The 26477-nt window shown below is 42.5% G+C and overlaps 1 protein-coding gene across 1 annotated transcript; it reads right to left on the bottom strand.

Annotated features, from left to right (window-relative positions):
- Nucleotides 1-742: 742 nt before the first annotated feature.
- On the bottom strand, nucleotides 743-13960 carry ANXA13 (annexin A13). Its single transcript, XM_059836324.1, has 11 exons — nucleotides 13931-13960; nucleotides 12314-12392; nucleotides 9938-10032; nucleotides 8076-8246; nucleotides 7442-7475; nucleotides 7281-7360; nucleotides 5353-5421; nucleotides 5047-5148; nucleotides 3032-3107; nucleotides 2081-2193; nucleotides 743-862 (listed from the first exon to the last, which is right to left on the bottom strand). The coding sequence occupies exons 1-11, from the start codon at nucleotides 13958-13960 to the stop codon at nucleotides 743-745; spliced, it is 969 nt and encodes a 322-aa protein (XP_059692307.1).
- Nucleotides 13961-26477: the final 12517 nt, after the last annotated feature.

Raw genomic sequence — 26477 nt, 5'->3', positions numbered from 1 at the left:
AGTCAGGTCTTGGAAACCTCCAAGGATGGAGACCAGGCAGCTGTCCTGAGGCCCATGTCTGCCTCTGTGGAAACAGCATTTCTCTGCCTGGCAGATCCACCTCATGAAGCCCCATCTCTTTCGCAGCTGTGCCCCTGCACCATATCCCAGGAGGTGGTGCCAACAGGGTCTGCAAGTCCGTTTCTCCTTCATAGGGTAACTTAGGAGGTGACTATGCTGAAAGGGCAACTCACAGACAGGGAAATCACTCAGACCTTCCCCATCGATAGCAGGATTTTAATAAGAGCCTGACTTAAATCATTAATTCATAGCCCTCAGGTTGTTTAAAGAGCTGTGATAATGGGCTGAGATGAAATTACTATCCATTTTCTCTTGGCAGGACTGTAACGGCATGACATGGCACCCGTCGAATTGCGGAAAGAACAGGGATAATCTTCAGAACAAGAGAAAGACAGAAAATCTACCCAGAAGAAACAATGACAGAAGATTCCTCCACATATGCAAACAAAAAGAGGTCAATTTAGATTGGGTTTTTTTAACATGTCTTTATTGCTTAAGGACATTTGGCGAGATAGCCATAACATAAGCCTCACGTCCAGCATTACTTGGCAACACATTTCCCAGCTGGAAAGAAAATAAATTGGATTTTTTTCTTTGTGCTAATGCCACATTTTTTGGATGCTATTTTGGAAACTAATCAAGAGGTGGCTGCTCAGCATGCCTCTTCATTCTTGATGGCTTTTTAGTGCAAAAGAGCCAGCAGCAACTTTCTGAAGTCTCCAGAGGTATCAGATCGGACAGCTTCAGCTAACGACTTCTTGTACATTTGCTGGAACTTCTCCTTTATTGCTGGCAGGTCACTCTGAGGAGACACCAAGAGCCTCTTTAGAAGAGTGGGATGTGCTTTGAGTAATGTGCTCCGCTCCTACCAGAACCCCTGGGGTCTGATCCAAGGTCCACCGCACCCAGTGGGAGGAGGAGAGGAGAAAGCAGGAAGTCTAAAAATCTTGGAGGACTTTCAGCTTAACATTCAGATTTGAGGTAAGCCCATGTCAGATGGTGTGGTGAGGGGACGCTAGCTGCAAAGAGGGGTATGGGCCTGTGTGGAGATCCATGCCAGGGTGGCTGGGGGCATCTCTGTCTGGTGCTCAGTGGTGCCGTGCGAGCACAGCCTTGGTACTGGACAAACTCACACAGGGCACTGTGAGCTCCTGAGGCCACTCTGTGGTGGCAAGCAGGAAAAGAGGCACTTCTTGGAGTATGGCTAAAAGAGAGTTTTGTTCTACCCACAAAAGTATTTTTCTGGTTACTACACGGGGGAGAATTAAATGCCTTGTCCCAAGCTTTCCTGTGAAAAGGCACCCATGGCACAGTTCTGATCTTTATCACTGAGGGTTTTAAATGTTAGCATGATTGGACCATGTCTTAACAGAGAGACTACCCTGGAGACTAATTTCTCACACTGCTGATCATTGAGAAATATGCTCTCCTCGTCCCTGTGAACAACTCCTCCTCTATGTCAAGACTGAAACAGCCCTGGGGTTACAGTCTACACAGCTTACAAGGAAGGAAGGCTTAAAGACTGTAAAGACTGTGTTTAAGATCTCAAAAGTCTTGTGCAGTTTTGTGCTTTTTAAAATGACAATTATCTACTTTGGCTCTTTATTTTTATTCCCTTTTCCCCATCTGTTTTTCCCAGCTGGAATCAGAGAGAATTGGCAACATATGTTTATAAGCAATTCTCAATTTTGGGAACTGCTGATTTATCATTACTTAACTAGGATTTTACTTTTAACATCCTATTGGGGCCAGACCTTCCCATGTGCTAGTTTTAACTAGGTACAGTTGACTCCACTTGAAATTGCCTGCATGCTTTCTGCTTTAGTTCTTCTGAAAACAGAAATAGATGTAATACCAAAATCAGAGTTGCCCGGCTACAAAAGCAGAGTGTGACCACTGATGTCATTGGGCTGAAATGGGTTGATTGAGCACATGACCTACCAGGACTGACTCCATACTCTCTACATTGGTATTTCTCCCAGAGCTGATGTGAGATATTACAGGTCGCAGGGTACCATACCTCAGCCCTGGTCACAAGGATGCGAATCAAGGTCTCTTCATCAGTCCCACCTCCTTTCATCGACTTGTGCAGAAGTGTAGCGAAGTAACCTGGGCAGTCTTTGGCACAGCTGACTAAAGAAAACAGTAAGAGACTTCATTGCTTGTATATTTACACTTTGTGATACATCTTAAATGAGAAGGAAATAAATAAGGAAGAAATAAAGGAAACTCTCTAGGGTTTATGCTTAGACATATGAGCTGGTAGGGCTTTCATTCTGTGACTGGTCCCCTATCAGTATGCAAGGATAAGTCTTGGAGTCTGAACAGCGATGTACATTTCTCTACAGGGAAAGCATTTTACACACTGAGATGATCAGCACCGAGTACTCTGCCATTCCACAGTGCAAATGAAATGAATGAGAACAAGCACTTGCCCCTCTGCAGTTCCTCTTGCCCATCTATTCTTGGGGTAGCTGCTCATTCCACAGCTCACAGGGGCAAGATTTGGAAGAGCCCAGATCCAGATGGATAACAGCAATACCAGTAAGCTAACCAGGGCCAGGGCACGGGCTTAAATACTGGTCACAGCCATCCCCAATGCTAAACTGCTGTCGAGGACCCTGTACATTTTTGTGGTGGCTGGCTAGCACACTTCCAACGATGCCCAGGCATCCGCTGGAAGTTATCAAAAGCCATGGCCTCAGGGGCAGCTTGGAGGTGGGTGCCCTGTGTTAGGGGGCAAATAATTTAGCTGCGTGGAGAGAAGCGGTGCCTAGCAGGTGTTATTTCTAAAACCAAGGGGTCCAAATCACTACTGAAAACTGCCTTTTCTTTTCCTGGCAGATATGTCAGCTCAGTTTAGGGCTACCTCGATGTCTGTCGCTGGGCTGTACACAGACCCCCAATAACCAGTGTCAGATGATGGCAAGAACCAGAAAAGAAAGCTCTTGACACTTTTTTTTTTTTTTACCAAGAGTGAGATAAGCCTTCTCCAGATCTCCCGATGTTTCATTTTTAATGGATTCTTCTATGTCCTTCCCACACACCTATGAGGACAACAAAAAGGAGACATCAGAGCCACTGTCTGCACATGTCATCCCACTGCCATAAAACTAGCATCAGATTTAGGATCCAATGGCAAAAGGCCAATTCAGATCCTTTAGAGCCTTTCCAAGGGAGTAATTCAAGAGCAAACAAAGTTCTCCTCTGGTGTAAGTGCTCACAGATCCACTGGCACCAAGAGAAGAAGGTCTATGCAGCCAGGTAAGGCACAATGGTTAAGAGATGGACAACCTAAATGAAGCAGTTGTGTGTATCTGAGGGCTTCTAGGACAAAGAAGCTGCAGCTTCTTCTTGAGTGATGCCTAGTCAGGAGAAACTGTTCGAGCTTCCTCTAACCCCTCTATCAAAGGCTCTGGATGGCTCCCACACAAATAAGATAATTTTTGGAGTTTTACCAGCTCTGTGAAGTTTTGTTACTTATTGTCTTTGGCTTCCCAGGGAAAGTTTACAAGCACTGCAGTTGTTCCCGAGTTTTTGTATTATTCTGTAGGAAAGGGGAAAAACAGACTGCCACTTCAAAACAGAGTTTATCCTGACTTTTTTGAACTTCGTGAACCTCAAAGCCTTTTACTTTACTCTGTTTTTCCTATCAGGATGGTCCTGCATGGTTCAAGACTCCAGTGGACTTCTAGGTCAGAGCTGGGAGACCATAGGTACAAGGAGGGAAGAGGTACCTTCTGAGGATTTGGGCTTAAGTCCTGCAAACCCTTAACCTGGTTTAGATCTAGCCCTATTTATCTTTCCAAATGCAGAGAAGGACTGATGTTTGCATGGCTTTAATCTTGGCCCACTTCTACTTCAAATACAGCCAGGCAGGATGTGGTGGATCGGTTTGGGCAACCTGATCTGCTTGGCTTTAGGAATCAAAAAGCCAAGGTAGCTTGGCTATCGGAGCATTTAACTGAACCCCCAGGGTTTGGGCCACTCCAAGGGAGAGAGTATCAGTTAGTGACTGGTTTTGTTCTCCTGCCAGCAACAAACCAAAACTTGGATTAAGCTGCAAACATTTTTCCAACTATGGGTTCCCTATTGTGCTGACACTGAAATATGGCCTTAACTGGAGTTTTTTTCATCTTCAGTGCCTAGGGTTACAGTTTTCTGATGAACTCAAGAGTTGTCCCAGGGAAGTTCAGGATTATGAGCCAGAGGCTGGAGGGTGGACCCTCTCCTGAGAAGAAATGTCTCTGCTGAGCTTCCACCTTGCTGCCAGGAGGAGGACCTTGGATCTCCCATTGCTTTGACTTTCACAGGTAATTTCCAGGTGAGAGGTCTCAGTGGAGGTCGGTTCCAGGTCCAGGCATGAGTAAAATGCCCCTGGTGGGTGACATAGGGAGAAGTACCAGACAGTCGGGATCCTGCTATCTACTTTGCCTTATGCTTGGAGACAGAGGAGAGTGCAGCAAAGTTCTTGCACAGGCTGCCTGCCCAGCGTGGACAGAGAGGAAGAGGCTGGAGATGTGCCTCTGCCCAGCCAATATGAGCATGTGAAGCAGGGGGATCAGGATGAGAGACCTTGTCAGGCTCTGCTTTGGAGGAGAGGAAAAGACTAGAAAAGCAAAACCCTGCTTCAGGGCAGGAGTTTGTGAACCTGCCGCTCTGCTGAGCCTCCTGTGAAGGAGTGGGGACACCCACCGTCATGCAGCTGTGGGAAGGAAATGACATTGTGACATCTATTTGGCTGGATGTTGTGTGGGTTATAAAGGGGAATAGGTTCTTCACTGGCAGAAGATACAGCTTTTATCCCCTGTGTCTTTCCATAAGATCAGTATCCAGTCGTATAGAAATGTTTTTCCAAGATTCTTAAAGCATTCAGAAGTTTTAAAATGGCAAATAAGGGATTGCCTGCTCGACATGTCGTTGTAGGGTCTGCAAATTACATGTCAGGCCCTATGCAACCCACAATCACACAAGAGATTAACTCACCTTTTCATAGGCTTGAAAAGTAGCTCTCAGCTGACTATAGCTTCTCTTTGCTAAGACCACGTTGAAAGCCAGCTCCTCTGTTCCCCAGCGGCCTTCTCCTGCCTTAAAGATTGCATGTTATTTTTCTGAAGTGCTTCACAGTAGAGACAAAAATTCAGCCAGAGCCCTTGATCCACCAAGCTCCAGCCTGTGCCCCCCTTGCTCATCTCCTTAATTGCGCTCGTACTTGGTGTCTTTTGTCCCCCCCAAGGCAGCCCTTGCTGCGCGGCATGGGGCAAACCGGGATTTTTCCAGGATTGCACTTACTTTATACAGATCTGTAGCATCTTGCTCAGCGAGCTCTGCATTGACCTGTTGGGTCTCATCCCGGGTTGCCTACAGGAAAGGACATGACAGTAAAAAAAACCAGACCAAGTGCGGGTGACATTGCGTAGCGGAAAGGAAGGTTGTCAGCTCGGGGTCCTCACAAATCTTTTGGTTATAGTTTTGCTGCCATCTGCTGACAATGCCTCGTAATGGGGCACGGTGGGACTCGGTGGTAGAGTTTTGCGTGGTCTGGTCATGTTTACCACAGCCCCTGGTTTTCCTGACTTTAGAGGTGAAGCATGTATGGTAAGGTTTATCCCTCAGATTTATTTGCTGTGTGCTGGGACCCTTATGAGATGGCAACTCTGATGCCTCTGGAGCAGGAAGTGACTATCGGGGCTGGGCAGCCGCATGGCATTAGACCATACCCTGCGGATGCTGCCCTGCGGCAGGGTGGCCTGCTGCCCCCCTTGTCCCTAGCCTCCTTGCCATCCCGTGGGTGTTCCCGCTCCCTCCCCCAGCCAGCACGTGTCTGGAGCAGAAGACAAAGTCAGAGGAAAACCTGATCTGAGTTTGGAATTAGCCTTGCTTTGAGGAGGGCCAGACCAGAGGAGCCAGACCAGAGGGTGGTCCCTTCCCACCTGGCTTGTTCTTTGGATCTGCTTTCTGCCATTTTTTGCGGGTGTTTTTCCACTGGTGGGAAGTGGTAGTGTGTGTGGCCAGACGCTGGGGTGGGAATGGGGCTGAAATGTGCAGACAGAGCTGGGGCAGGGCTGCCCCAACACGGCATTTGGTTTCACCCCCGGAGGGCTGAGCTGCTGGGTACGTACAGCACCTTGGGCTCAAACTGCAAAGTTTCTTAGGAAAGCAGCTGGTGTCTCCATCCCCCAGCTACTCCAAAAAGGTTCCCAGTACCTGCAGTGCAGTGCTGATGGTTTTTGTGGTGCTGCATATGCCCTGATAACTGCAAAGTATTTTCTTGACTAACCTATATACTCTGAGTATTCACTAACACTGTAATTCCTGGTAGAAATTATGAAGGATTAATCTATGAAAATGATCTATGAATAATATGTATTTGTCACTCCTGAAAATATATCCCAAGAGGTTGAAGAGATAGGTATCCATGCTTTTCCAGAATGGGAGTCTAATTGTGGTGTATTTAGCAATGTGACTGTTAGGTCTTTAAAGCTTCTTTATTTACTGAATCTTTTCATTTCTAAGGGCTGTCTGCTTAGACTGGCCACCATATTGCATTCCTAGGCATGATCCTACTCTTCCTAGTTGTACTGTGTCTTTATAGAGATGTTAATTTTTTTCAAGCCTGTCAGAGTTCAAGAAGTGTCTGGGCAATGCTCTTAGGTAGTCCTGTGAGGACAGGGAGTTGGACTCGATGATCCTTGTGGGTCCCTTCCAACTTGAGATATTCTATGGTTCTGTGATTATATATAGCTGGTTTAAAGCATGTCATACTGGAAAATACGCGCTTTTTTGTGAATGGAAAATTAACAGCCATCTCTTTCTTACTTTTTCTGTATCTATCTGAATTGTAAATTCCTCAGTTGAGATGGAAATCAGAATTTGCTTGTTTTAGGCCAAATTCAGCATAATGTAGCCATGACCCTGAGTGGGTATTCTAGCCATTACTGTGGTATAAATAGTAATAAAACGATGCTGTTGTCTTTAAATTATTAGAATTTATAAAATTCCTTCTGATTTTATATAACTCCTTCAATTATATTAAAAAGTTGTAAATATAAAAGGCTCTTATAATGAAGAATGCCTTTTGCTTATTATAATTACCTCATTATTGTATTACTTTATTATAAATGCCAGCTAACACTTATTATGATTACCCAGGGTAGACAGGATAGACAAAAGGAAATATCTCTATCAGGTAGATGCATGAGTAAAGCCCTGAGCCTTACCTCTAGCACAGTGACTAATATCTTCTGTAGGGAGCCACTTGTGTCACTTTTAACATCAGACTCTAGATCCCTATCAAAGACTGTGGAGAAAAAAAACCTGTGAGGGTTCACCCAGTGACAAAGGCTTTAAATGAAGGTGTTTGAAAGACAGTACTACTTACGCCGTTTGTATGCCTCCTTTATGTTTACAATTTCCTAGGCAAATAATTAAAAAAAAAAGCAAATTAATAAATAAGGAAAAAAATTATAAATAAATAAACAAATAAAAAAATTTATTTCATTAATAAATAAATAAGCAAACAAAACCCCAGCAAGTCAGTACCACCCTGATGTTGCTTGAGGCATAGCAGGCGTGGACGCAGGAGAAGCCAAATTCCTATTCCCGCTCATGCTGGGACTCACCGCAGCGCAGAGACACAACTCAAACCCAGCCCAGTTCAGGACAGCATTTCGAGAGATGCCTGACTTGTGCAGGTGTCCCTCTAGTTTCACTTGTGTTTAGGCGTAAGCTAAAGGGCCTTTTGAAGAGGATAACATTCCCGTACCTGGCGGGAGCCACCTCTGAACAGTCAAAGCAGTGCCAAAGCTGCCTTTACCAGGCACCCGGGGATTTCTTTATCATCAGTGTTACCCTTGTGCTGTCCATGGGAGGTGTGAGTCAAACCAAGGGAGGAATGTGAATTATATTGCTCTTAACTCCTGCAAGAGTCTGATCCCTCCTGCTCCTTCTGGGAGGGTGCTCTTGGCGAGCTCTTTGCCCTGCTACCTAAGGAAGGTCACACATGGTGTCCCAACCTTATTGTTTCGTGTGCAGAGAATCTCGATCAGCAGCGACTCATCCGTCCCAGCGCCTTTCATCGCCTTCTGAAGCTCTCGGGCCTCGTACTCACAGGGCAGGTCTAGCAGAGCCAGCACAGCCTTTTCGAAATTCCCACTCAGGTCTCCCTTGAGGTCCTCTTCCAAATCCTACAGGGACAGTCAGAAGGGTTAGCATAAAAGCTGAGGTGGGATTAGAGGGTTTCTTAAATTGTTTTGGGGAATTTCATTATTTCAAAGCTGCTTCTGTACCAAAAGGGGACAAAAACATAAAAAAGCCTTTAGATACATGGATTTTTTTTGCAAAATAAATTCCCTAAAAATTTTAATTTCAGATTGAATGATTGTTCCATCTTCAAATAACAGCCGATATCAGTCCAGTTTTGACTCTTACTTGTTTAATTAAATGCAAACTAGTGTTTTTAAAAGCTTAACAGGAGATTTTACTCTGAAACACAACGCAGAAACTTCCCTTTTCAAAAGAGCTGCAACAGAAGGGATCAAACTTACCAAACTTCTCTTCCAGTTTTGGTTAAAATTTACTTCTGGAAAAAGCAACACATTTCTACAAAGTGCTTTGGTGCCAAGCAATCAGCATTTTTTCCACCAAAAAAAAAAAATTAAAAAAATCAACCTTCTGTGATATGATCTACTTAATTCAAAATTTAGTAAGACCCTGGAGAAGAACTAGCCAGTGTATGTATGCTGAGAAGGATGCCTACTGATGATTTATTTGAAGCCCTATCTGAAGTTAACATTTCCTGTAGTATGGGAAGTACTTGACAAGTTCAGAACAATGAACGAGAAGCCCAGCTCTAAACCTATCGTTCTTAAACACCCTCTTACACAATCACAAGTGAACACTCAATCTGTTGAAGTCAGAAGCTGACATCGGTGTTGGAGCAGTTTCAACACGCGCACCACAAACATCGCTTCCTCGAGCAGCAGGAGACCGAAATGGTATGACTTGTGGCTCCTTCCCCAGAGATTCCGGCTGCCCAGGCAAGCGAGAAGGGTTGCTACATGCTGATGTAACTGGGAAGTCTCATGGCATTTGCTCATTTCTAATACCTATTTTTATTAATCCTCATTATAGAACTGAATCTATACTATTTATGTAACCAAAATCTTTATCATGCTTGCTGTAAGTTTTACATATAGGCGGCTTTCAGGTTCAGTGCTGCCTGTCTTATTAACATTGACTAATGAGCACGCAGACCTTAAGAAAATACCAATTTAATAACAAGCTCTGCAGGATTCAGCTGTTTACCTAAATAATATATTGAAAGCTTTCTTTTTCTTACACGCAAAATCATTAAGGCAGTCTATGTTTCCTCCTCCAGAAATCAAGTGCCCAATGAGACTTCTCAGTTTTACCATGTGTATTCTACTTCATCACTGGAAGAAATCAATACTACATCTATTAAACTCAACAGAAATATAATGATGTAAGATCAAATAGTTCCTCTGAATTTGCATCTGGTCTGAGAGGCATTCTGACTTAAAATTTCCCTTTTACATTAATTCCTTTTTCTGAATGTGCTGAAGATGAACAAGATCTGAAATATTTTTGTTTCAGTTATGAACTATTTTCTAGCTCTCCCAACTTTGATTAAAATGCTGTGATCTGGTTAAGGCTGATTTCAAGAAGACTCTGAGGCCTAAGACTGGAAATGGAATCGGTATTTTAGGCGATAAAATAAATTGCTGAATCATAAATTAACTGGTGTCCTCCTTAAATCCACTGTGCCCTTGATATTTTCAAAAGCAGAGACCTGTAGGCTATATTTCTATCATCAGGCACGCTGTTTGAATCAGAGAGGCCATTTATTTCGAAATACCTTGCTATACAGAGCCTTGTACTTCTGTTTTATTTGTTGTCTCTGCTCTGATGTTCGACTCGACAAGACTTCAATAATTTTCTTTTCATCAGTTCCTGAAAAAGAAGTTGTGCATAGGAATTATTTAATCAGGAGTCTAATGCAGAGGAAAGAAAACATGATCTCTAAAGAGAAAAAAATTGCTAAACGTATATTCCCACTGGTGCCAACTTCAGGATTTGTAGCATCGAAGGTTCTTTTGAGGATATATTTAACTATAGCCAGCTACAATGTTCAGACCATAAAATAAAAGCTCACCATCTTGTGCTGCTTATATTTTATCAGGGAAATTGAGTCTCCTGTTTGAGAAGGCCAGACACGGCTCCTAAAATCAGGGTTATGCCAGTGCCCAGGCTGACATACACATTTTTGGTGACAATGCTTGTTTGAGCAGTCCTGAGGGATCAGCCACCAGATCCAGTTCATTAAGGGCGTGAACGCTTGTGCCAGCACAACAGAACAAACGGCGTGGGGCGAGAGGCCAGGGTAGGTGAGGTTGTGTTTAAATCAGCTTCATTAACCCACAGCCTGAATGTACATCCTTTATAAAATGGGTTGTGCTTTGCGCTAAATGGAGTCAGGAAGAGGAGCAGGAACCAGCCTTCACAGTCTGAGTCTCTGCTGATGCTGTTTTGCTTGGCAAAAATAAGCGAGAGTGAAGTGGGAGCTTGGGGTGCCCCGGTGATGGGCACCACAGCAGCTGCATCTCTTGGGAACCCGCGGAGGAACTGAACATGCAGCGTCCCTCCAGCAGAAAGACCCAGGGCAGCTTTGAGCTGTAACTTGTGCAATGGATGGAAGCAGCTTACTGAAGGCAATGACCTTGTTCTTGTACTTTTCTTGCCCCTCAGCCATATAAACAGATGTTTGCACTAAACAAAGCTGCTGGAAGGCATTTCTTATGTTTGTGGCTAAAGGGACAGGACTGCAGTGATGTCACTTGGATGCCTGAAAGACACAATAGGGTAGCTATTGCATTAACACACGTGTTCTGGTGCACTTCCATCTAAGGGCCAGCAGCTTGCCTCAGGCATTATTTCTTCAAGACAAGTACTGAAATGGAGAATGTGTATCAGGAGAGACCTATGACCCTGCATGTGATAGGCACTGCCAAAATGTACATAGGCTATAAAGGGTTTAGATGGCAGATCAAAGGCATCAAGCCATATGCCAGGTCTGCTGATGCACGCATGTCACGCTGGTGGACGCTGGCCCATGATTTCTTTGTGCTCTTCCATCTGTTCCATCCACCTATTGGGCTTTGTGCCGTCCCTCATTGCAGGCTCTCGGGAGCAGGGACCAACAAGGGTTTCCAAGGAGCTATCAGTACAAAGGATAAAAATACAAATGATATTGGCATTCAGCAGCAGCTGATGCATTTTCATCCCTGCATATCACCACCAGGAACATAAAGGACAAGTTTAGGGCATCTTGTCCAGTTCTTCCTGCTTTGAACCAAGGCAGAAGGCATGGTCCAATTTTAGAAGGAAAAGCCCTCCTATCTGACAGTATGGGGTTAAACTCTCAGTAGGAGAGTCCTCTGGGGAACTGTCTTGAGGGGACTCAGTTGATAGGATGAGAACAGTTCCTAAAATTCAGCACTTAACTAGCTGATTCTGAATGTCAGTGCTATACCAGGAAGAAATGCTTAAATACATATTTGCTGTGTAAATGCCTGGAGTGAATTAATAACTTATTGCTCTTGTGTGCTGCCTGGCTGTTCTTCCTCTGCTGGACATTGTCACTTCCACGGACCTGAGGATCCCATGAGCACTGTAGATTCCTCATTCACATTAGTGCACAGTCAGCCAGCTTACTTCAAACTACCTTAGAAGATGGTGAGAGCCAGTATTTTTGGTTAAATCACTGATGCAGATTGAGAGCACTGTATATTCCTTTCAGCTGATGGAGCTGCAGTGGGCTTTGATGAACATATGGAGGTGGTGATGTTTTTTACTGGTCCTTGAAGGCCTGGGAAAGGACATATAACCATGACCTTAATCCGACCTGACCAGCTGGAGCCCATGACTGTCATATCAGTCTTGACAGCTTGATGGTCCTATTGCAAGGAGCAAATATCATGTTTATCCCAATCCCCTGGAGCCAAGTAATTAACAAACTAGATCTTACCAGTCTTTGAGGAACAAGCTGGCTTCCCTTCCCATTTATCTTACTCATATAAAACTTCATGGGTGTGCATGTTCTTTGAGTCAGTAAGTGACAGAAATCATAAAGATTACCTGAAACTGGTTGGAACAGTTGTTCTGCCCTAAGCTTAAGTATATGCTCTTTATAATATTGAATTGCCCTTTATATAAAAAACAAGAGCTTTCTTACCTGCTCCTTTGCAGGCGCTATGTATTTTCTTGGCATCTCGGTCTGCATCAAAACCATGATGATGGCGTTTATTGGTTGACTAGGAAAACAGAGGCACAATAGATACATGGGAAACAATTTTGCATTAGTCTCTCTGAATGACAGAAGTTTGGGCCAGGTTCTTCCTTGACCTTTGATCACACCATCTAAACTGTGAAGTTCATGCTGGGCTTTGCTGAAATGCTTTATCTATCACTAGGGCTCCTAGAATGGATCCACAAATAGCTGTCACCACCTGACACACGGTGCTGATCCTATTTAACTTTGTTCTGCTAGTTCAGGCTTATTCAAATCATTTAAAGGTAATAACTTCATACTAGGCATCTTCATACCAGATCAAATATTGTTTGTTTGTACCACTTTAACAATAGGCCAATATAAACGTCTGATCAGATGCATTCAGAACCAGGCGCTGTCTCTGCAGTACGTTTGTAAGTACTAAGAGCTTACAATCCCAATCAGCTGAATAAAAACTGGTCCCACAAACCTTTCTTGTGTTGATGCATTCATTCAAACAAGATAATTGGGGATATATAATGTGATAAAGCTGGTGTTTTCTTTATTTTGGCAAAATAGTACATGTGGTTATCCTGAGCTAGATCTATCGGGGATAATAACTCAAAGTCCACAGCTGCAGCAGTAGTTTACAGCCTGACATATCAATATAAACAGAAAACCATGCCCGTTCCTACTAATCTGACAAGCTGTGAATCACAAGGGCTGAAATGCTGGCACACCCTCTATTCTGCTGATTCTCAGAATAGGGTAGAAGTTTCTGAGACCAGGAGGTCAGCAATGTTTTCAACCCCTGTAATATCATGAATCAGATCTTTTAAATGCCTAAACTCTAAAATAAGACTGGAAAATAGGTCCTAGGCTCCTAAATCAAGTAGAACTACAAACACACCATGGACTCAGGGGGTTTAAGGGGGCACTGCAAGTGCTTTGGCATTTCCATTCAAATAGCAACATGTGGATCAGGCTTCTTGCTTCCAAGGGCTGCCAGGCACGGGCACCACCACTGTTAATTAAGGGTTATGTTACCCCAGGGCATGGCACTCTGCACTCCAGTAAATGAAGTGCTATGACACCCCAGAGCACGGCAGTCTGCTTTTAAGCCCTTCTGAAAATGCCGCCATCCTGCTGACGAGCAGAAGAGGCTAAATGGCTGGTTAGCCTTTGGGGTAGCACAGGGCAGAAACGATTCGTGAAAGACATTAGGCACAAGATCATTCTGCATGTGGGATAAAGAGAATTTAGCCATATTGTTGTGGGCCATGCTCTGCCATGTACCCACCTGGCCAGAGAACGACCTGTTTTATTTACAAGTAGAGATATAGCCTGGAAGTCTGTTTGTTGGTATTCTTCAAAAGTTTCATGCTGTGTTCTACTACCTCTGGTAGAAGAGCTGCAGCTCTGGATAAAGGAGTCCTCTGTCTAAAGACAAAGGGTTTTATCTCAAGGAGAAACCGCAAATCCAATCCTTACCCTGCTTTACCAATGTACCTTTGCGATAGACTAAAGACCATCTAGGTACCTGGCTTTTCTAATGCAGTTAGCAGCTAGGATACAACTTACCGCTAATGGTAGCTGCTGTAGTGCAGCCATCTCACTGAAATGGAAAGTTATTTTTACAACAATAGCAATTAGTAAGGTACAATAACAATGCAATAATTTCTCTTGGTCTTTACAGCACGAAGTAACACTTTCATTGCCACATCATTATCACAAATGTTGTTTGTAAATACGTATCCTACTGTACGCTCTGACACACACATGTGCTTCTCTAAACCTTTCAAATAAGGTGGAAATAGATGCATATAAGTAACTAATATTTTCTAGTGGGAGATTTTATTTAATGGTATTCAAATTTCTCAGGAATTTTGTCAAAAAGGGAAGGGAAAAGCACAAAGTTAGAAAACATTCACTGATCACTGTCTTTATCCAAAATGAACTGCATTCCCATTTTTCTATTATGATAGGGTATACGTGCTTCCTCTTTGACAGAATCATGTACAAAAGACATCTTTGTGCACTACATGCTTGAAAATTAAGCAGCTCTATTTTTTTTCTTCTCTTCTGAATGCTATACCCTCAGTTTCATTCTTGTGAGAATACAATTTATCTCTGTAATACCAAAACAAAGAATGACAGCTAACCAGACTCAGCAGGTGATGAATTTGGGGGAACAGAATAGTGGGATCCCACAATGCAACAAAAGCCTATTCTGGATATACAGCCCCAGGATGCAAATGCTGCATGCACAATGGGTCTCTTTGCTGCAGAGTCATACAGGCACGATGTTGACACAAGGGGTGTGGTCCGCGTGTTCCTCAACATGTGGTGGATTCAATGAGCATCGTGGCATAGCATTTTGGAGGATGCTCTGCTCCCTGCTCAATTGAGTGTGCCCCACAGACAGCAGTGTGTGGTGGCCAATACAGTTTTACCCTCTCCATAATACCAAGTTTAACATGCAAAGTGTTTTTAAACGCTGCAGTCCATACTTTAACATATGATTGGTAGTATTGTCAGAGTTACCACCATGTTGGGTAATGTCCTCCTCATTACTTCTTGCACCTGTATCATGCAGCCTGGAGCAATCCCAAAGGATGCTGTAAGCTGGAGAGACAGTATCCCTGCCTTTCCCCTGCACTATGTGGAAAGCTTTTTGTAGGAACAGGGTACAATATCTGAATGGAGTAAATGATGGTGACATTAAGCTATCATTATTTTGGCTCTATAGCGTTTGCATGCTTTTCAGATAACGTTCATGCCACTCATACAGTTGATCCTGCTGTCTGTGTGAGGCAGCCAGTACTGAAGTTATTCTAGAGTTGTTTGCAAAGCATTTCTTTGTGAGGGTAATGACCAGGGAAGCAGCTGAAAAAAAAGCAAAAAACGGGACAGTTCTGGAGCACAAAATACAGAGAAAAGTGCTAACATATCAAATGCATAGATTTGACTACTTTGTAGTATTCAAGTGCTATTCTAATTTATAGACCCCCAAATTCACTCCAACAATGAGTTGAGAACTGTTGCTCCACTTTCACTTCCTCCTGACCTGGGACAGAAGATGCACTGGTGAGAAGTGAGAGGAAAAAGGCTTCGTCTGGCATTTGCTCCCACTTTTCAGTCATTCAGCCTGGGCAGAAATGTCTACACAAACACGCAAAGGCAAGGAGCTGGTTTGTACTTTGCTTTGCCTTACCCACCAGCAGTGCTGGGCTGTGGGTATCGTCCTTATCATACCAATGCTGCCGCCTCCGCAGCTCCCACTGCCCCAACCCTGTCACAGATGCACCTGCTCCGGGTAACGTCATTACAGGACTTTGGGAGAGTGGTTTGCTCTCTTACGCCTTAATGGCTGGTCAGTTATGCTCAGGTTTTAGCAAGTCCCTAAATCCTAGGTGCAACTTGTCACTGTAACTGTTGTGTTTGTGTGCAGCACAGTTGCAACAGGCATGAAAATGGTAGCACCAGCAACTGAAATAACGTTGTGGATTTATGAGGTTCATAAAGACATAAAGAAAGAAATTTATTTCTTTTCAAGGGGAAAATCACATGGAATGGAAGGAAGACCTGTTTCTTAATGATGTTCAGGACATGTTTGTTTTAAAGCACTAGAGGAATCTATTGAGTTAGCTCTGCTAAAGCCTCCGTCTTCAAATAAATCACTGTAAAACATTAAATGATGCGCATGGGGGCTATCATTCTTATAGTACTGTGTGTAATACTAGCATCAGCTCTATAGATAGGAAATCTGATACTCTGTCAAGGCCAACTCCTGAGTCATCTGAAAGGCCTGGTTAAAATTCACTACCTGCTGGCTCCCAGCCTTGATTTTGCCTACTGACGCAGCCTTCCCATGCAGGAGAGGGAGAACTGTTTCAGAACTCTACTGCTTCCCACCCTGTGGATTTTGACAGGTGGCTCTTGCTTCAAGGGATAAATGGCAAAAGAAATTCATGTGTAATACCCTTTGTAATTTGGAGGCATTTTTCTTTTAAAAATATGGGCAGAATCACTTTAATATAGTTCTTGGTTTAGAGCTAGGATCTTAGATTAGATTTCAGTAGTTAATGACTTATAAATGTTATAGCAATTCTGGTGATAGTATGATGTGGAGGCTGAAATATCAGGTGGACAGATTACATACAAGTTTTGCAGCTGGACAAAGATGTAAGGGAACTTTCTTTCATAAATTGGTCCAGCTCCATCTACTCAGTTACTTCATTTTCTCCTATATTTCTCTCCAATACTTCTATATTAATTAGTGTAACCAGAGTTCAGGTGGTAAGAAATCCTCTTTTCACTTCCAGCCTAGCTGTATTCATGGCCTGTGTCCACTTGTTTTTTCTGCCAACAGTGTTGTTAGCTTGAACAGTTTTTGCCTCACTCAAGCATATTTTAGACAACAATCATTTTCCCTTGCAGCTTTGGCTAGAATTGCCACAGATTTATTTCTATTAAACTGGATAGATTATAACTGATCTAAAACTAACACTTCTACCTTGTTGTAAAGCACACCAAGTGGTTTTTCTTACTGTAAATTACATTTGACTTTAAGGAGATGGTCTGCAATGCTTAGAAAAGCGTTTGGAGACTGATATTTCAGCATGTGGAGCCCTTATGCTGCACAAATAAACAGTTTAATAAAAAGGTCAGCAAAACCAAGAAAGACATGGGGGGGGGGGCGGGGAATAAGAGCTGTGGTGGATTTAAGGCATCAGTAGTTATAATTAGTGGGACGTTACAATACATTGCAGACATTTCTGAAAACAAAATCTAATATCTTCCTTGAGCTAAAGACAATTAAACTTGCAGTAGACACAAAGTGCTCATCTGTCAGTAGACAAGAACCGAAGAAACACTAGCATGAACATGCCAGGTAGCTTCTTATATTGCAAAAGAGAGACAACCTACTCTATCTGAAAATAGCTGATAATACAGCTGAGCAATCACAGCTATTTTTCCATTTTCATCATCTCAAGCAGATGCCACAACCATGCTCAGGAACAGAGGTTTATGGAGGAGTACTGTCAAAACAACAGAAGGGGTAGCTGCTCGGGATGCTGCTGCCAGTGCTCACCCACTGCAGCTCTAACACAGATCGATGCTGACAAATGCATAGATAAATATATACATAATGATAAATACATGGATAAATGCAGACGCAGACCCTTACAAGCAAATCGCTAGGAAGAACCAGCAGGAATGTGGCTGCTGACCAGAGCAGTAAAGTTGCAGGTGTAATAGCTATGGGCAGAGCTCTAAAACATGCTGGATTGATCCAGGGATGTTGACTTCCTACCCCAGTCCTCATTTTTGCCAGGTCCATTTTATGTGCTTTATTTAGTGGATGTCTAATTTCAAGCTTCTCTTTGGTTGCTGTTTTCATTTTTATTTGGCTTAAAAGAAATAAAAAGTAAATCTCAAAATGGCAGCACATAGAAAGGGCAGACTGACCCAGCCATGCTCCATACAGCACAGACTCCTGCACGTGAGTGGGGTCTGGGATAAAATTCAGGGCAGTATTCAGTTGTCTAAACGTAGGTATCTGGTGCTGTTAGAGATGACCCAGGGTAAACTGCCCACTGCCTGTCAGAAATGAGTGGTGTCCTGTGGGACCTGCATCTGTCAACCAGTGCGGATGTCTCACATATCTGAGGGCATCACCAATGGTTACTGGAGGTGGGCAACAGAATCACGCCACAGCTATTTCATCAGTTTTCTTATTCTTCACATATACTTAATTATGTTCACAAAAATGCATTTGAGAAAAACAAGGTTTTAAAAAGAATGACACAGACCAGTTCCATGTGCAACAACCTGAGCTTTCCTTTCTACCGTGCACGTGAGCACCAGAAACCCCTCTGCCTGGTTTCCCACAGATTCACATCTCCTGTCTGGCTGATTTTGGTGCCTCTACTGCTTACTGCAGCTGAAGCAATTCAAACAGACAAGCCAAAACAATAGAAAACCCATCACATATCAGAAACTGTGGAACCTGTTGCGATTTCTCAGTTCTCACTGCGCGCAGTCACTGAGTCACTGGTTCAAAGACCTTTGGGGAGCCTCGTCTCCAGCTAATGAACCAGTTCTCCAGCTCAGCACTGCTAGAGCTGTCAGGACTGGTTTGGGCAGAGCTGAACTTACTCTAGGCAATGGATAAGTGAGCTGACATCTCAAGGTGCCTTCTAATTCTATGATTTTCTGTATTCCTCTTCTGTGTGGAAAGGAAAATTCATTTTGTCTGTCTACCAAGAAATGTCCCAAACCACCTAGTCACTTTGTTAGCATAATAAACAACAGGACTGGGTATTCATCTCATTAGTTAAATTGTATCTAATATATTATGATCATGGAAGACAGCTTTTGGCAAATCAGCACCTACATGATTAATTTTTTATCAACACACATATACTCAAGATTAATCATTTATCCTGGCAGAAACCTTTAATGAGCTATAATGCAGCTGGAATCCAAGGTTAACTAGGCTAACAGTACTGGATAGGGAAAAAAAGGCCTGTTGTCTTAGATCTTGTGGTTTTAGTCTTCTAGTACATCACACGTTGTCAGGATAACATTCTGTTAGCAGAACAAACTCTGAACTCCCACCCAAAGGGACAGTCTTAGTGACAAACAGCCCAAATCTCATCACTCATTTCCAAGCATTTCCATGCGTTAAGAATAAAACACAAGAACAAACACAGGAGTGAGCTGCTGTATTTTGATTCTGATCTACTTCCAAAGACAGATTGAAAACATGATGCTAGGTTTGTACTTCATCAGTAGTGTGATTTACTAGAACTGACATTTCCAGTCATAAGTATTTTTTTCAATACTTAATGCTACCTTAGGCCCCTTTGAACTGGATCAGTTTTTGGACCATAGCAGAAGGTATGAGCATAACAGGAATTGTCACAGCCTTCTGCCCCTATATAAGGTGTATTATTATTTTATAATATTGTCACCTTATTTTAAACATACGCATTCCCAATAGAAAATATATCTGCCAACTTCTGTGCAGTTGAGACTGGAATGAACATCAAAAGAGAGGCGGAAGAGCCATTTCAGCAGTAGCATCCAACCTGCCTGACAAGCAACATACCTCCCTCACCCATGGCAAAGAGCCTGGAGCCACGTATCACACATCTCAGAGCTGTGGTGGGAGAGCTCTCAGAGCTGGCAGGCAGAGGATCGTCCCTCCACCAGGAACCTCTAGCTTTGCCATGGGATGAACGAGGGCCCTGGGGCAAGCTGGCAATGGGGCCCGGCAACCTGTGGCTGCTTTCTGTGGCAGCGAGGCCCTGGGACAGCAGCACAGCCCTGTTCCTGGCCATGTCAGTCAGTCTGGCACGGGGCTGCAAATATTCCGGAAGGATAAAAGGGTGACCGGTTCAGAAAGCTCCAGCCCATCAATCAGAAAGGGCAGAAAAGCAGATAAAGCCCATTTTATTTCAGTGTAAAGGTACTGCCATGAGAAAAACTTCCAAATATTAGAGCTCTTTAATATAGTGGAGAAGCAGAAGAATCAAAGAGCAATTACTCGTAGGCAAGGTCAGGTTTTATGTAACTAGCAAAGGCGGTTCAGGGAGGAAGATATCTGGTCATTAGTGGATGGTGGGTTCACCATCTCCTATAAACCTTGCATCAAAGAAAGATGTTCTGCAAGCTCTTCTTCAGTGAAATTCAAATAACTGGGCTCAATTATTCAGGTAGAAATTCATGTGAAATGCAAAGGCTTTTAGCACACAGGTCAGAGCAGATGGGCGCTAACATTTAAAAACAAACAGAAGTGAACAGCTGCGGCATGCTGGCAGTGGGGCAGTATCAGCAAGCACCAGGGTTTGTGCTATAGTAATAAAAAGGTGGGGTTGATAAACACCTTTTTGACGTATGTCAATTGGCAAGCGCTACCTTAAGGACTACGTGTGTCCCTTTGACCACAAGTCTTCTTCCTCTGCTGTTTTCTAAAATGTATCTGTTATTTTTTGTTTCTTTGAGCAATTTTCTCAGTCAACCACAATATGTAGCTGCAAAATTGCCATCTGCCTCCTTGACTGCTCAGAGAATGGTATCAGCGTCTCCGAATGCCATCCACCATCTGCCAGGCAGGCTGTCACTTTCCCAAATCCTTACAGCTGCTTTAGGTCTAACAGCTGTACGACAGCAACACGCACTGTCTTGTTGCTGACAGTTTGTTGCTATAAAGAACAAAACAATTTCTGTATGAAGTCTATACTGGATAATACAATATATGTAAGTCATATAGATTAGACTTCATTATTCAACAGCCTTTGCAATGACTCAGTGACTCTTTCTAAACTGAGAGGTGCAAATAACCTTATTTTCTATGTCTGAGACTAAAGCTACAGTGCCAACAAGACCCTAATAGAATTAGTTGCATTTACTTTTTCCTATTACAAACAAGTGGCAACAGTAAAGGTAATTGCTCTGACAGTTATCTAAACTGCAAAATTAAAACCATCTCTCTGCTACAACGTTCCTCCTGTTTCTAAGTATCTGTTAATATATAATTTCATAATAGCTTACGGCTAATTTTTTATCCAGTCAATTTATTCATTCTCATCACGATAGAGAAGTCCACAATGACGAGCAAAAAATGTTTGGAAGGGGTTGTCTCACGGCTGCATTTTACATTGTCCAGTTTTAATGCATCCAAACCCTCTTGTGGCTGATGGAACTTCTTAACACAGATTACATTTAAAATCAGTTAGCTAGCAGGGCACCATGCAGTGGGAATGCCAAAGGTGCAAAACTGCAGCTTTTATTTCTAGAGGGCTCAATTCGTCTTCCTAAATACAGGCACCTTTGAGACATGCCAGAGCACCCAGCACCTGCGTGGGGCTGGCAGAGGTGACAGAGGGCTGAGAGGGACCTCATTCCCCTGATGTGGCAGCTGAAGCTGAAGCACGAAAGGATGCTAGGAATGTCCAGAGACACCATGCCTGTGTTTAGTCATGAGTCATGCCTTACATCACTTCCTTTTAATACTTATCTTGCAAATGGAAGCCACAAAAAATGGCAAGCAAGTGGCTTTATTCACCTAGGACAAATCTAGAACTCCAAGTCTGGAATAATTCTCTGTTATGCTGCGGTAGACTTGTCTACTTTTATTTTATTGACCATAATGCCTGGTTGGAAAACACTTTGTATGCTGGGCCATTAGGGATAATGACAACTAAAATGATTGGAAACTGGCATATTCTGCCTCTTTTTCAGCTGAGATACCAAATCACTGACTTGCATACTGGTACAGAGATAGCTCAAGTGTTCTTATGTCTTATTAAAAATTCTACACTCATTAGCTCAACTAAGACTTGTGATGAGTTTTGCTAAGTTAACATTGATGGAACTGAAGTAAATTCTTGTGTATGCCAGCATGACAGCTAACATGACTTAAGTATACCTACGCAGGGCTGAAAAACATGGACACAATCTTTGGCAACACCATGCTGACGACTCCATGTATTCTAAAGCTGAATTATTTAAAAGGGGAAGAACTGGAAGGATGTTGCACCCCATCAGGGAAGCCCCAAGATTACATGCTTCTCCCCTTGGTCCCTTCATTGTTTTTAAAATATTCCTCTGCAAGATGCATTATCTCAACACCATCTATATATTCATAGACACATAGAAGGGCTGTTACTATATAAACATTGTGTGTTTAGTGTCCAAGAAACCAACTGTGTCTACTGAACTTGGAGGTTTCTGTGTCTAACTCCCTTCCACTTCACAGGGTGGAAGAAGTCTCAAGATACTCCCAGGTCAGCTGAGTTACTCAGAGCAGCAGCAATCAGTCCATTGCTTCAGTCAGTAGTCATAATTAACAATAAAGGCAGAGTAATTTTTCTAGATAGTAACAACAGAACTTGGTAGAATATACTAAAAATGTTGTATACAAAGAAAAACTTAGAGTCCAGATATTTTGGAATTTTTTATGTTTTTGTAAAACATAACTGTTTGACCTGTTTACATTATGTAAAACGTAAATGACCCTTTCATACTTCAGATGGGTTCTTTTTTTTGCCACAAACGCATCATACATTTTTCATGGGTAGATGCTTGTTAACACCTACTACAGCTGCACTCACAGGACAGCCTCAGACCTAAAAGGAACAGCAAATATCCTGGATAAAAGGGGACCATGGAAATGAAAAGAATCTCTCACAGCTCTTCCTCAGTGTTGGGTGGCTGAACAAGAAGGTATTTTTGTCTTCTGCTGACTGTGGGCTTATGGCCAGGGACTGGACAAGAATCAACTGTCACTGAATATTGGTCTGCCAAGGGAAGCAACAAATAGCAATTGTTGAGCTTTGTGATGAGATAATAAAATCACACTGTGGTAAGTAATACTTGTACTCAGGAAACATTTCTACAAGGATAGAAATGTCCATAGGCAACACAGAGGCCATTGTGATGTTTGTGAGCTTATCCTGAAGAGAACCCCTCAGGCAGATGTGCTCTCCAGGTTATACTTACTGTTTTATTTTCAAGTTCTCAAACCATCTGGCCCACGACAACCTGCCACCCTCTTCTTATGTTATAGTCCTCCCTGGCAGAAGGTTTGGGCTGCTTTATAGTGAGAAGATGAAACTCAAGGGAGTCCCAGAGAATCTCAAAAAGTGGTTTAAATTAAAAACAAAGAACTTGCCCACTGCCCAGATTAATTCAAGTCACAAACATCACAGAGAACAGAATAATGCATAAAAAGTCTTCTTGGATTCTTGAGAGACAGAAGGTTAAAAAACAATTACACAATTTCACAAAAGTCAAAATCCATCAAACTTTTCAAGCCACAATATCATCAAAACCATTGCTGCTATTCCCAAAATGTCCCCAAAGCATCTTGCTTACAGCAGAGCCGCTACCCAGATTTTCAGGTGGATTGATTCTGCTTGTGGTAATTTTGAAGACAGCAGAAGTATAGATAAGCTTGATGCAAGACTGCAGAGAAAATAATTAGACACTTTAAATCTCTAAGGATGTGCAGTCAAAAACTTTGATTGTAGAAAAAGGGACCGGATCAAGTTCAGAGAGCAAAATGCGCGTGGAAATGTGCAGATTTGGAGCTGTAATGTTGCATCAGGTGCAGCTCTTAATCGAAAGTCCATTTTCTAAGAGAAAGGTACACTTTAGAGCTGGTTGGAAATTTTTTGTTGAAAGCATTTTTTTCAGTAAAATTTGTTACTTTTGTTCAAATTAACATGCTCAGGAAGATACTAATTTTAATGAAAGCTCCATGTTAAAATGAGACATTTTGCTATAGCTGAAAAGTTCCATTTTAACATCCACTAACAGAACCTTTTCTTTGAACAATGCTTAGCTTTCAGAGAAAAATTCACTGAATAATGACATTTTTTTAAAAAGTTTTAAAAACTAAATTCATTGAACCAAATAAAACACCTCATTTGACAACAATGATTAATTTGATATTTCTCCCAGCAGAATTGGGGTTATTAAAAAAATTTCACTTCTGAAATTTCAAAGCAGACAAAATTTTGGAAAGATGCAGTACTTAGCAGAATGAAACAACCCAGTTTTATCCAGCTTTCCAGTGTCAGTCTTGACTGTGGAAGAGGAGTTGCCTTTGTGCACTGCAGTGCCTCCCAAAATCACAGCAACATGTGCTGCAACACCACAGTGCCCCTTTCATCCTTCATAAAAAAAGTGCTTACTGGCTCATCTTCTGACAAACTGGTAGCCCCTATGGTTGGTTTCCGTATATCCTCTGTGAGTCTGTAAGACTTGCTCTGGAGGTTTAAAAAACACAATACACAAGACACTCATGAACCTGTGGTTGCAAAACACAAGGTTAGGAGAAAGAACAAACTGCAGCTGAAAAGCTCTGTTAAGAACTTAATATTTTCAGGCTGTTCCAGAAGTGGTTCTCTGATACAGATGCAGGCATTTCTCCAAGATTACCTGTAATTTCCTAGGGACAAACACAGAATGATGCAATTCCCAGATGAGTCATGGGCTGAATCATGGGATTCTATTCCAACATGGCCTCACACCTCTTCCCACTGAAGCCTACAGCACATCTCCAGTGTACTGCACCTATATCCAGGCTACCTAGTCCAGCATGGAGCTCATACAACTGCTAAACCTGCCTGAGATGGAGTGCTGAGCTCTCTCTTGCCATAGATAGACCTCAACTGGCTAGTTTAAACCTAAATTGAATATGCTTGCTGTACGCTGCATTCAGTGCAGTGTCCAGTGAAAGGCTCTCCAGGGTCAGGACCCTCAGAAGATGCCTGCCAACAACCCTACAATGTGTGCTTATGTGGACACAGAGGGCTGTGCGGCAGGAGCCTTCTTGGCCTTCTTTCCTATGCAAAGATAGGTTGCTGAACTGCTCGCTTCTCTCCCCTTACGCAAGCAACCAGGCCACCAAAGGATGATGAGATGGGCCCATCTACCCTTTCACAGGGAGACAAAAAGCTCCTTGGCTTAGTAGCTGGAGCTTTGCACAAATGGTATGGGCAGAGAAAATGTCCTGAAGAGCTGGTCCAAAGGCAGCAGATGCTCAGCATCTCTCAAGGCCTTGCTGAATTTGAATTTAAAAAATAGTCACGTAATAAAATAATACAAATCTTAGAGAAACTAACGTAACATTAGCCTGTATCAGCAAACAGGCTGTCTTCTATTGATACACACTGTAAAACTGCAGGTTTTCAGCATTCAAGGAGAAAATGCGCTGCTGAAAAAATATTGCCTTTTATCCATTAGTTTTAAAATTGGAGCTAAAAACCCCCAACTTCTTCAGCACAAGCTACTTAACTTTCAGAAGGACTGATCATTCACAGCTATCACATACAAACTTTTTACAGTCAGGTTGTTTTGAGGTTAAATATCTTTATGCAGATTTAGATATTTATTATTAAACACCCAAATGTTAGCCAAAATTGCCTCAGTCAAAACTCATACTGTAATTTGATGTAGTAAAACCTGACACATGGATTTTAATCAGGCCCTTCTGTGAGCACCACACTTTGAGATTACTCCTGTCCCTACTATTCAGTGATAAACAGCCAAATTTTGAAAGTGTTTGCCTTTGGGACAGGAAGTTTTTCATACATCTTTAGGGAATTATTTTAGTGTTCAGAATGTTCCAACACAAATTTGCTAAACTAACCAAAATTAGTGTTCCCATGACATCCCACACATCATTTCTTTTTCTCAAAATTAAAGTGCTGCCCTTTTTAGCCACAATGAGCATTAAAACACTCAGAACCTGTGTATTACAGTAATAGTTTCATTGTGCATGTACTGCAATTAAGTGATGTTACTAGCTACATACAAGTTTCCCACCCACACTTAAAGTAGATTTTGAGGTTAAATCTTCATTTTCAGCTGTATTAATGTCATTTAAAGAGAAAATGGACAAAATTAAAACCAGGAAATAGTTGCATTCTTGACAATTCAAATTAAATAAGTACTTACATGTGAACTGCCCATTTTTGCTGAGTGTGGAAGATGAAACTCTTCTGCTCTTCAATAAAACAAGCATTCAGATGGAATAGTCAACTTTTACTAGAGCAGCTAAATCCTACCCAACCCTGGGTTAATCAATAACTTCTGACATTATTAAAATTCTAGTCATTTCAAGGTGGGGTGTATTCATCATTACATGGTGGCTTTATTATCCCTACTATCTAATATCACATCCTGTTGTGTCATAGAGCTGTCTGGTTTCTCCAAGGAAAATGAGGATTTCACAATATAAGCCTCAATATTATACATACGCATTTATCTAATTGTTATTACAATGATTTAAAACATATAGCTCTGGTACTGCCCAACACAAGCTTTCCAAACATTTTAGAAGGAAGGATGCCTCCTCCGAAGAGTTTATATTAGATCTTACGGGATTTAGTGGTATTTAATATGTCATTGAGAACCCTCAGCTCCTACAAAATATTTTGAACAGAATCTCACTGCTTTTATTGGGAAAGCAAGGTTTTGGCAGTGGGCGGGTGTCTCTGTGAGAAGAGAGCAGAGGTTGCCGCCATGCCGGACAGAGCCAGTGCCAGCTGAGTCCAAAACGGACCCACCGCTGGACAAAGCTGAGCCCCATCAGCAATGCGGGTGGTGC

This window comes from Gavia stellata, chromosome 3, assembly GCF_030936135.1.
Source record: "Gavia stellata isolate bGavSte3 chromosome 3, bGavSte3.hap2, whole genome shotgun sequence".
NCBI lineage: Eukaryota > Metazoa > Chordata > Aves > Gaviiformes > Gaviidae > Gavia > Gavia stellata.
Note: the sequence above shows the minus strand (reverse complement) of the source record. Positions and strands in the feature narration are given on the sequence as shown.

Bases quoted from the DNA above. Each gene is read 5' to 3' on its own strand.
- ANXA13 (XM_059836324.1), bottom strand. From the start codon at position 13,960: ATGGCTGCACTACAGCAGCTACCATTAGCG. The intron at 12,393-13,930 runs GTAAGTTGTATC...CTGTTTTCCTAG, and splicing joins TACAGCAGCTACCATTAGCG to TCAACCAATAAACGCCATCA. The intron at 2,194-3,031 runs GTAAAAAAAAAA...TGTTTTCTTTAG, and splicing joins GAAGGCTTATCTCACTCTTG to TCAGCTGTGCCAAAGACTGC.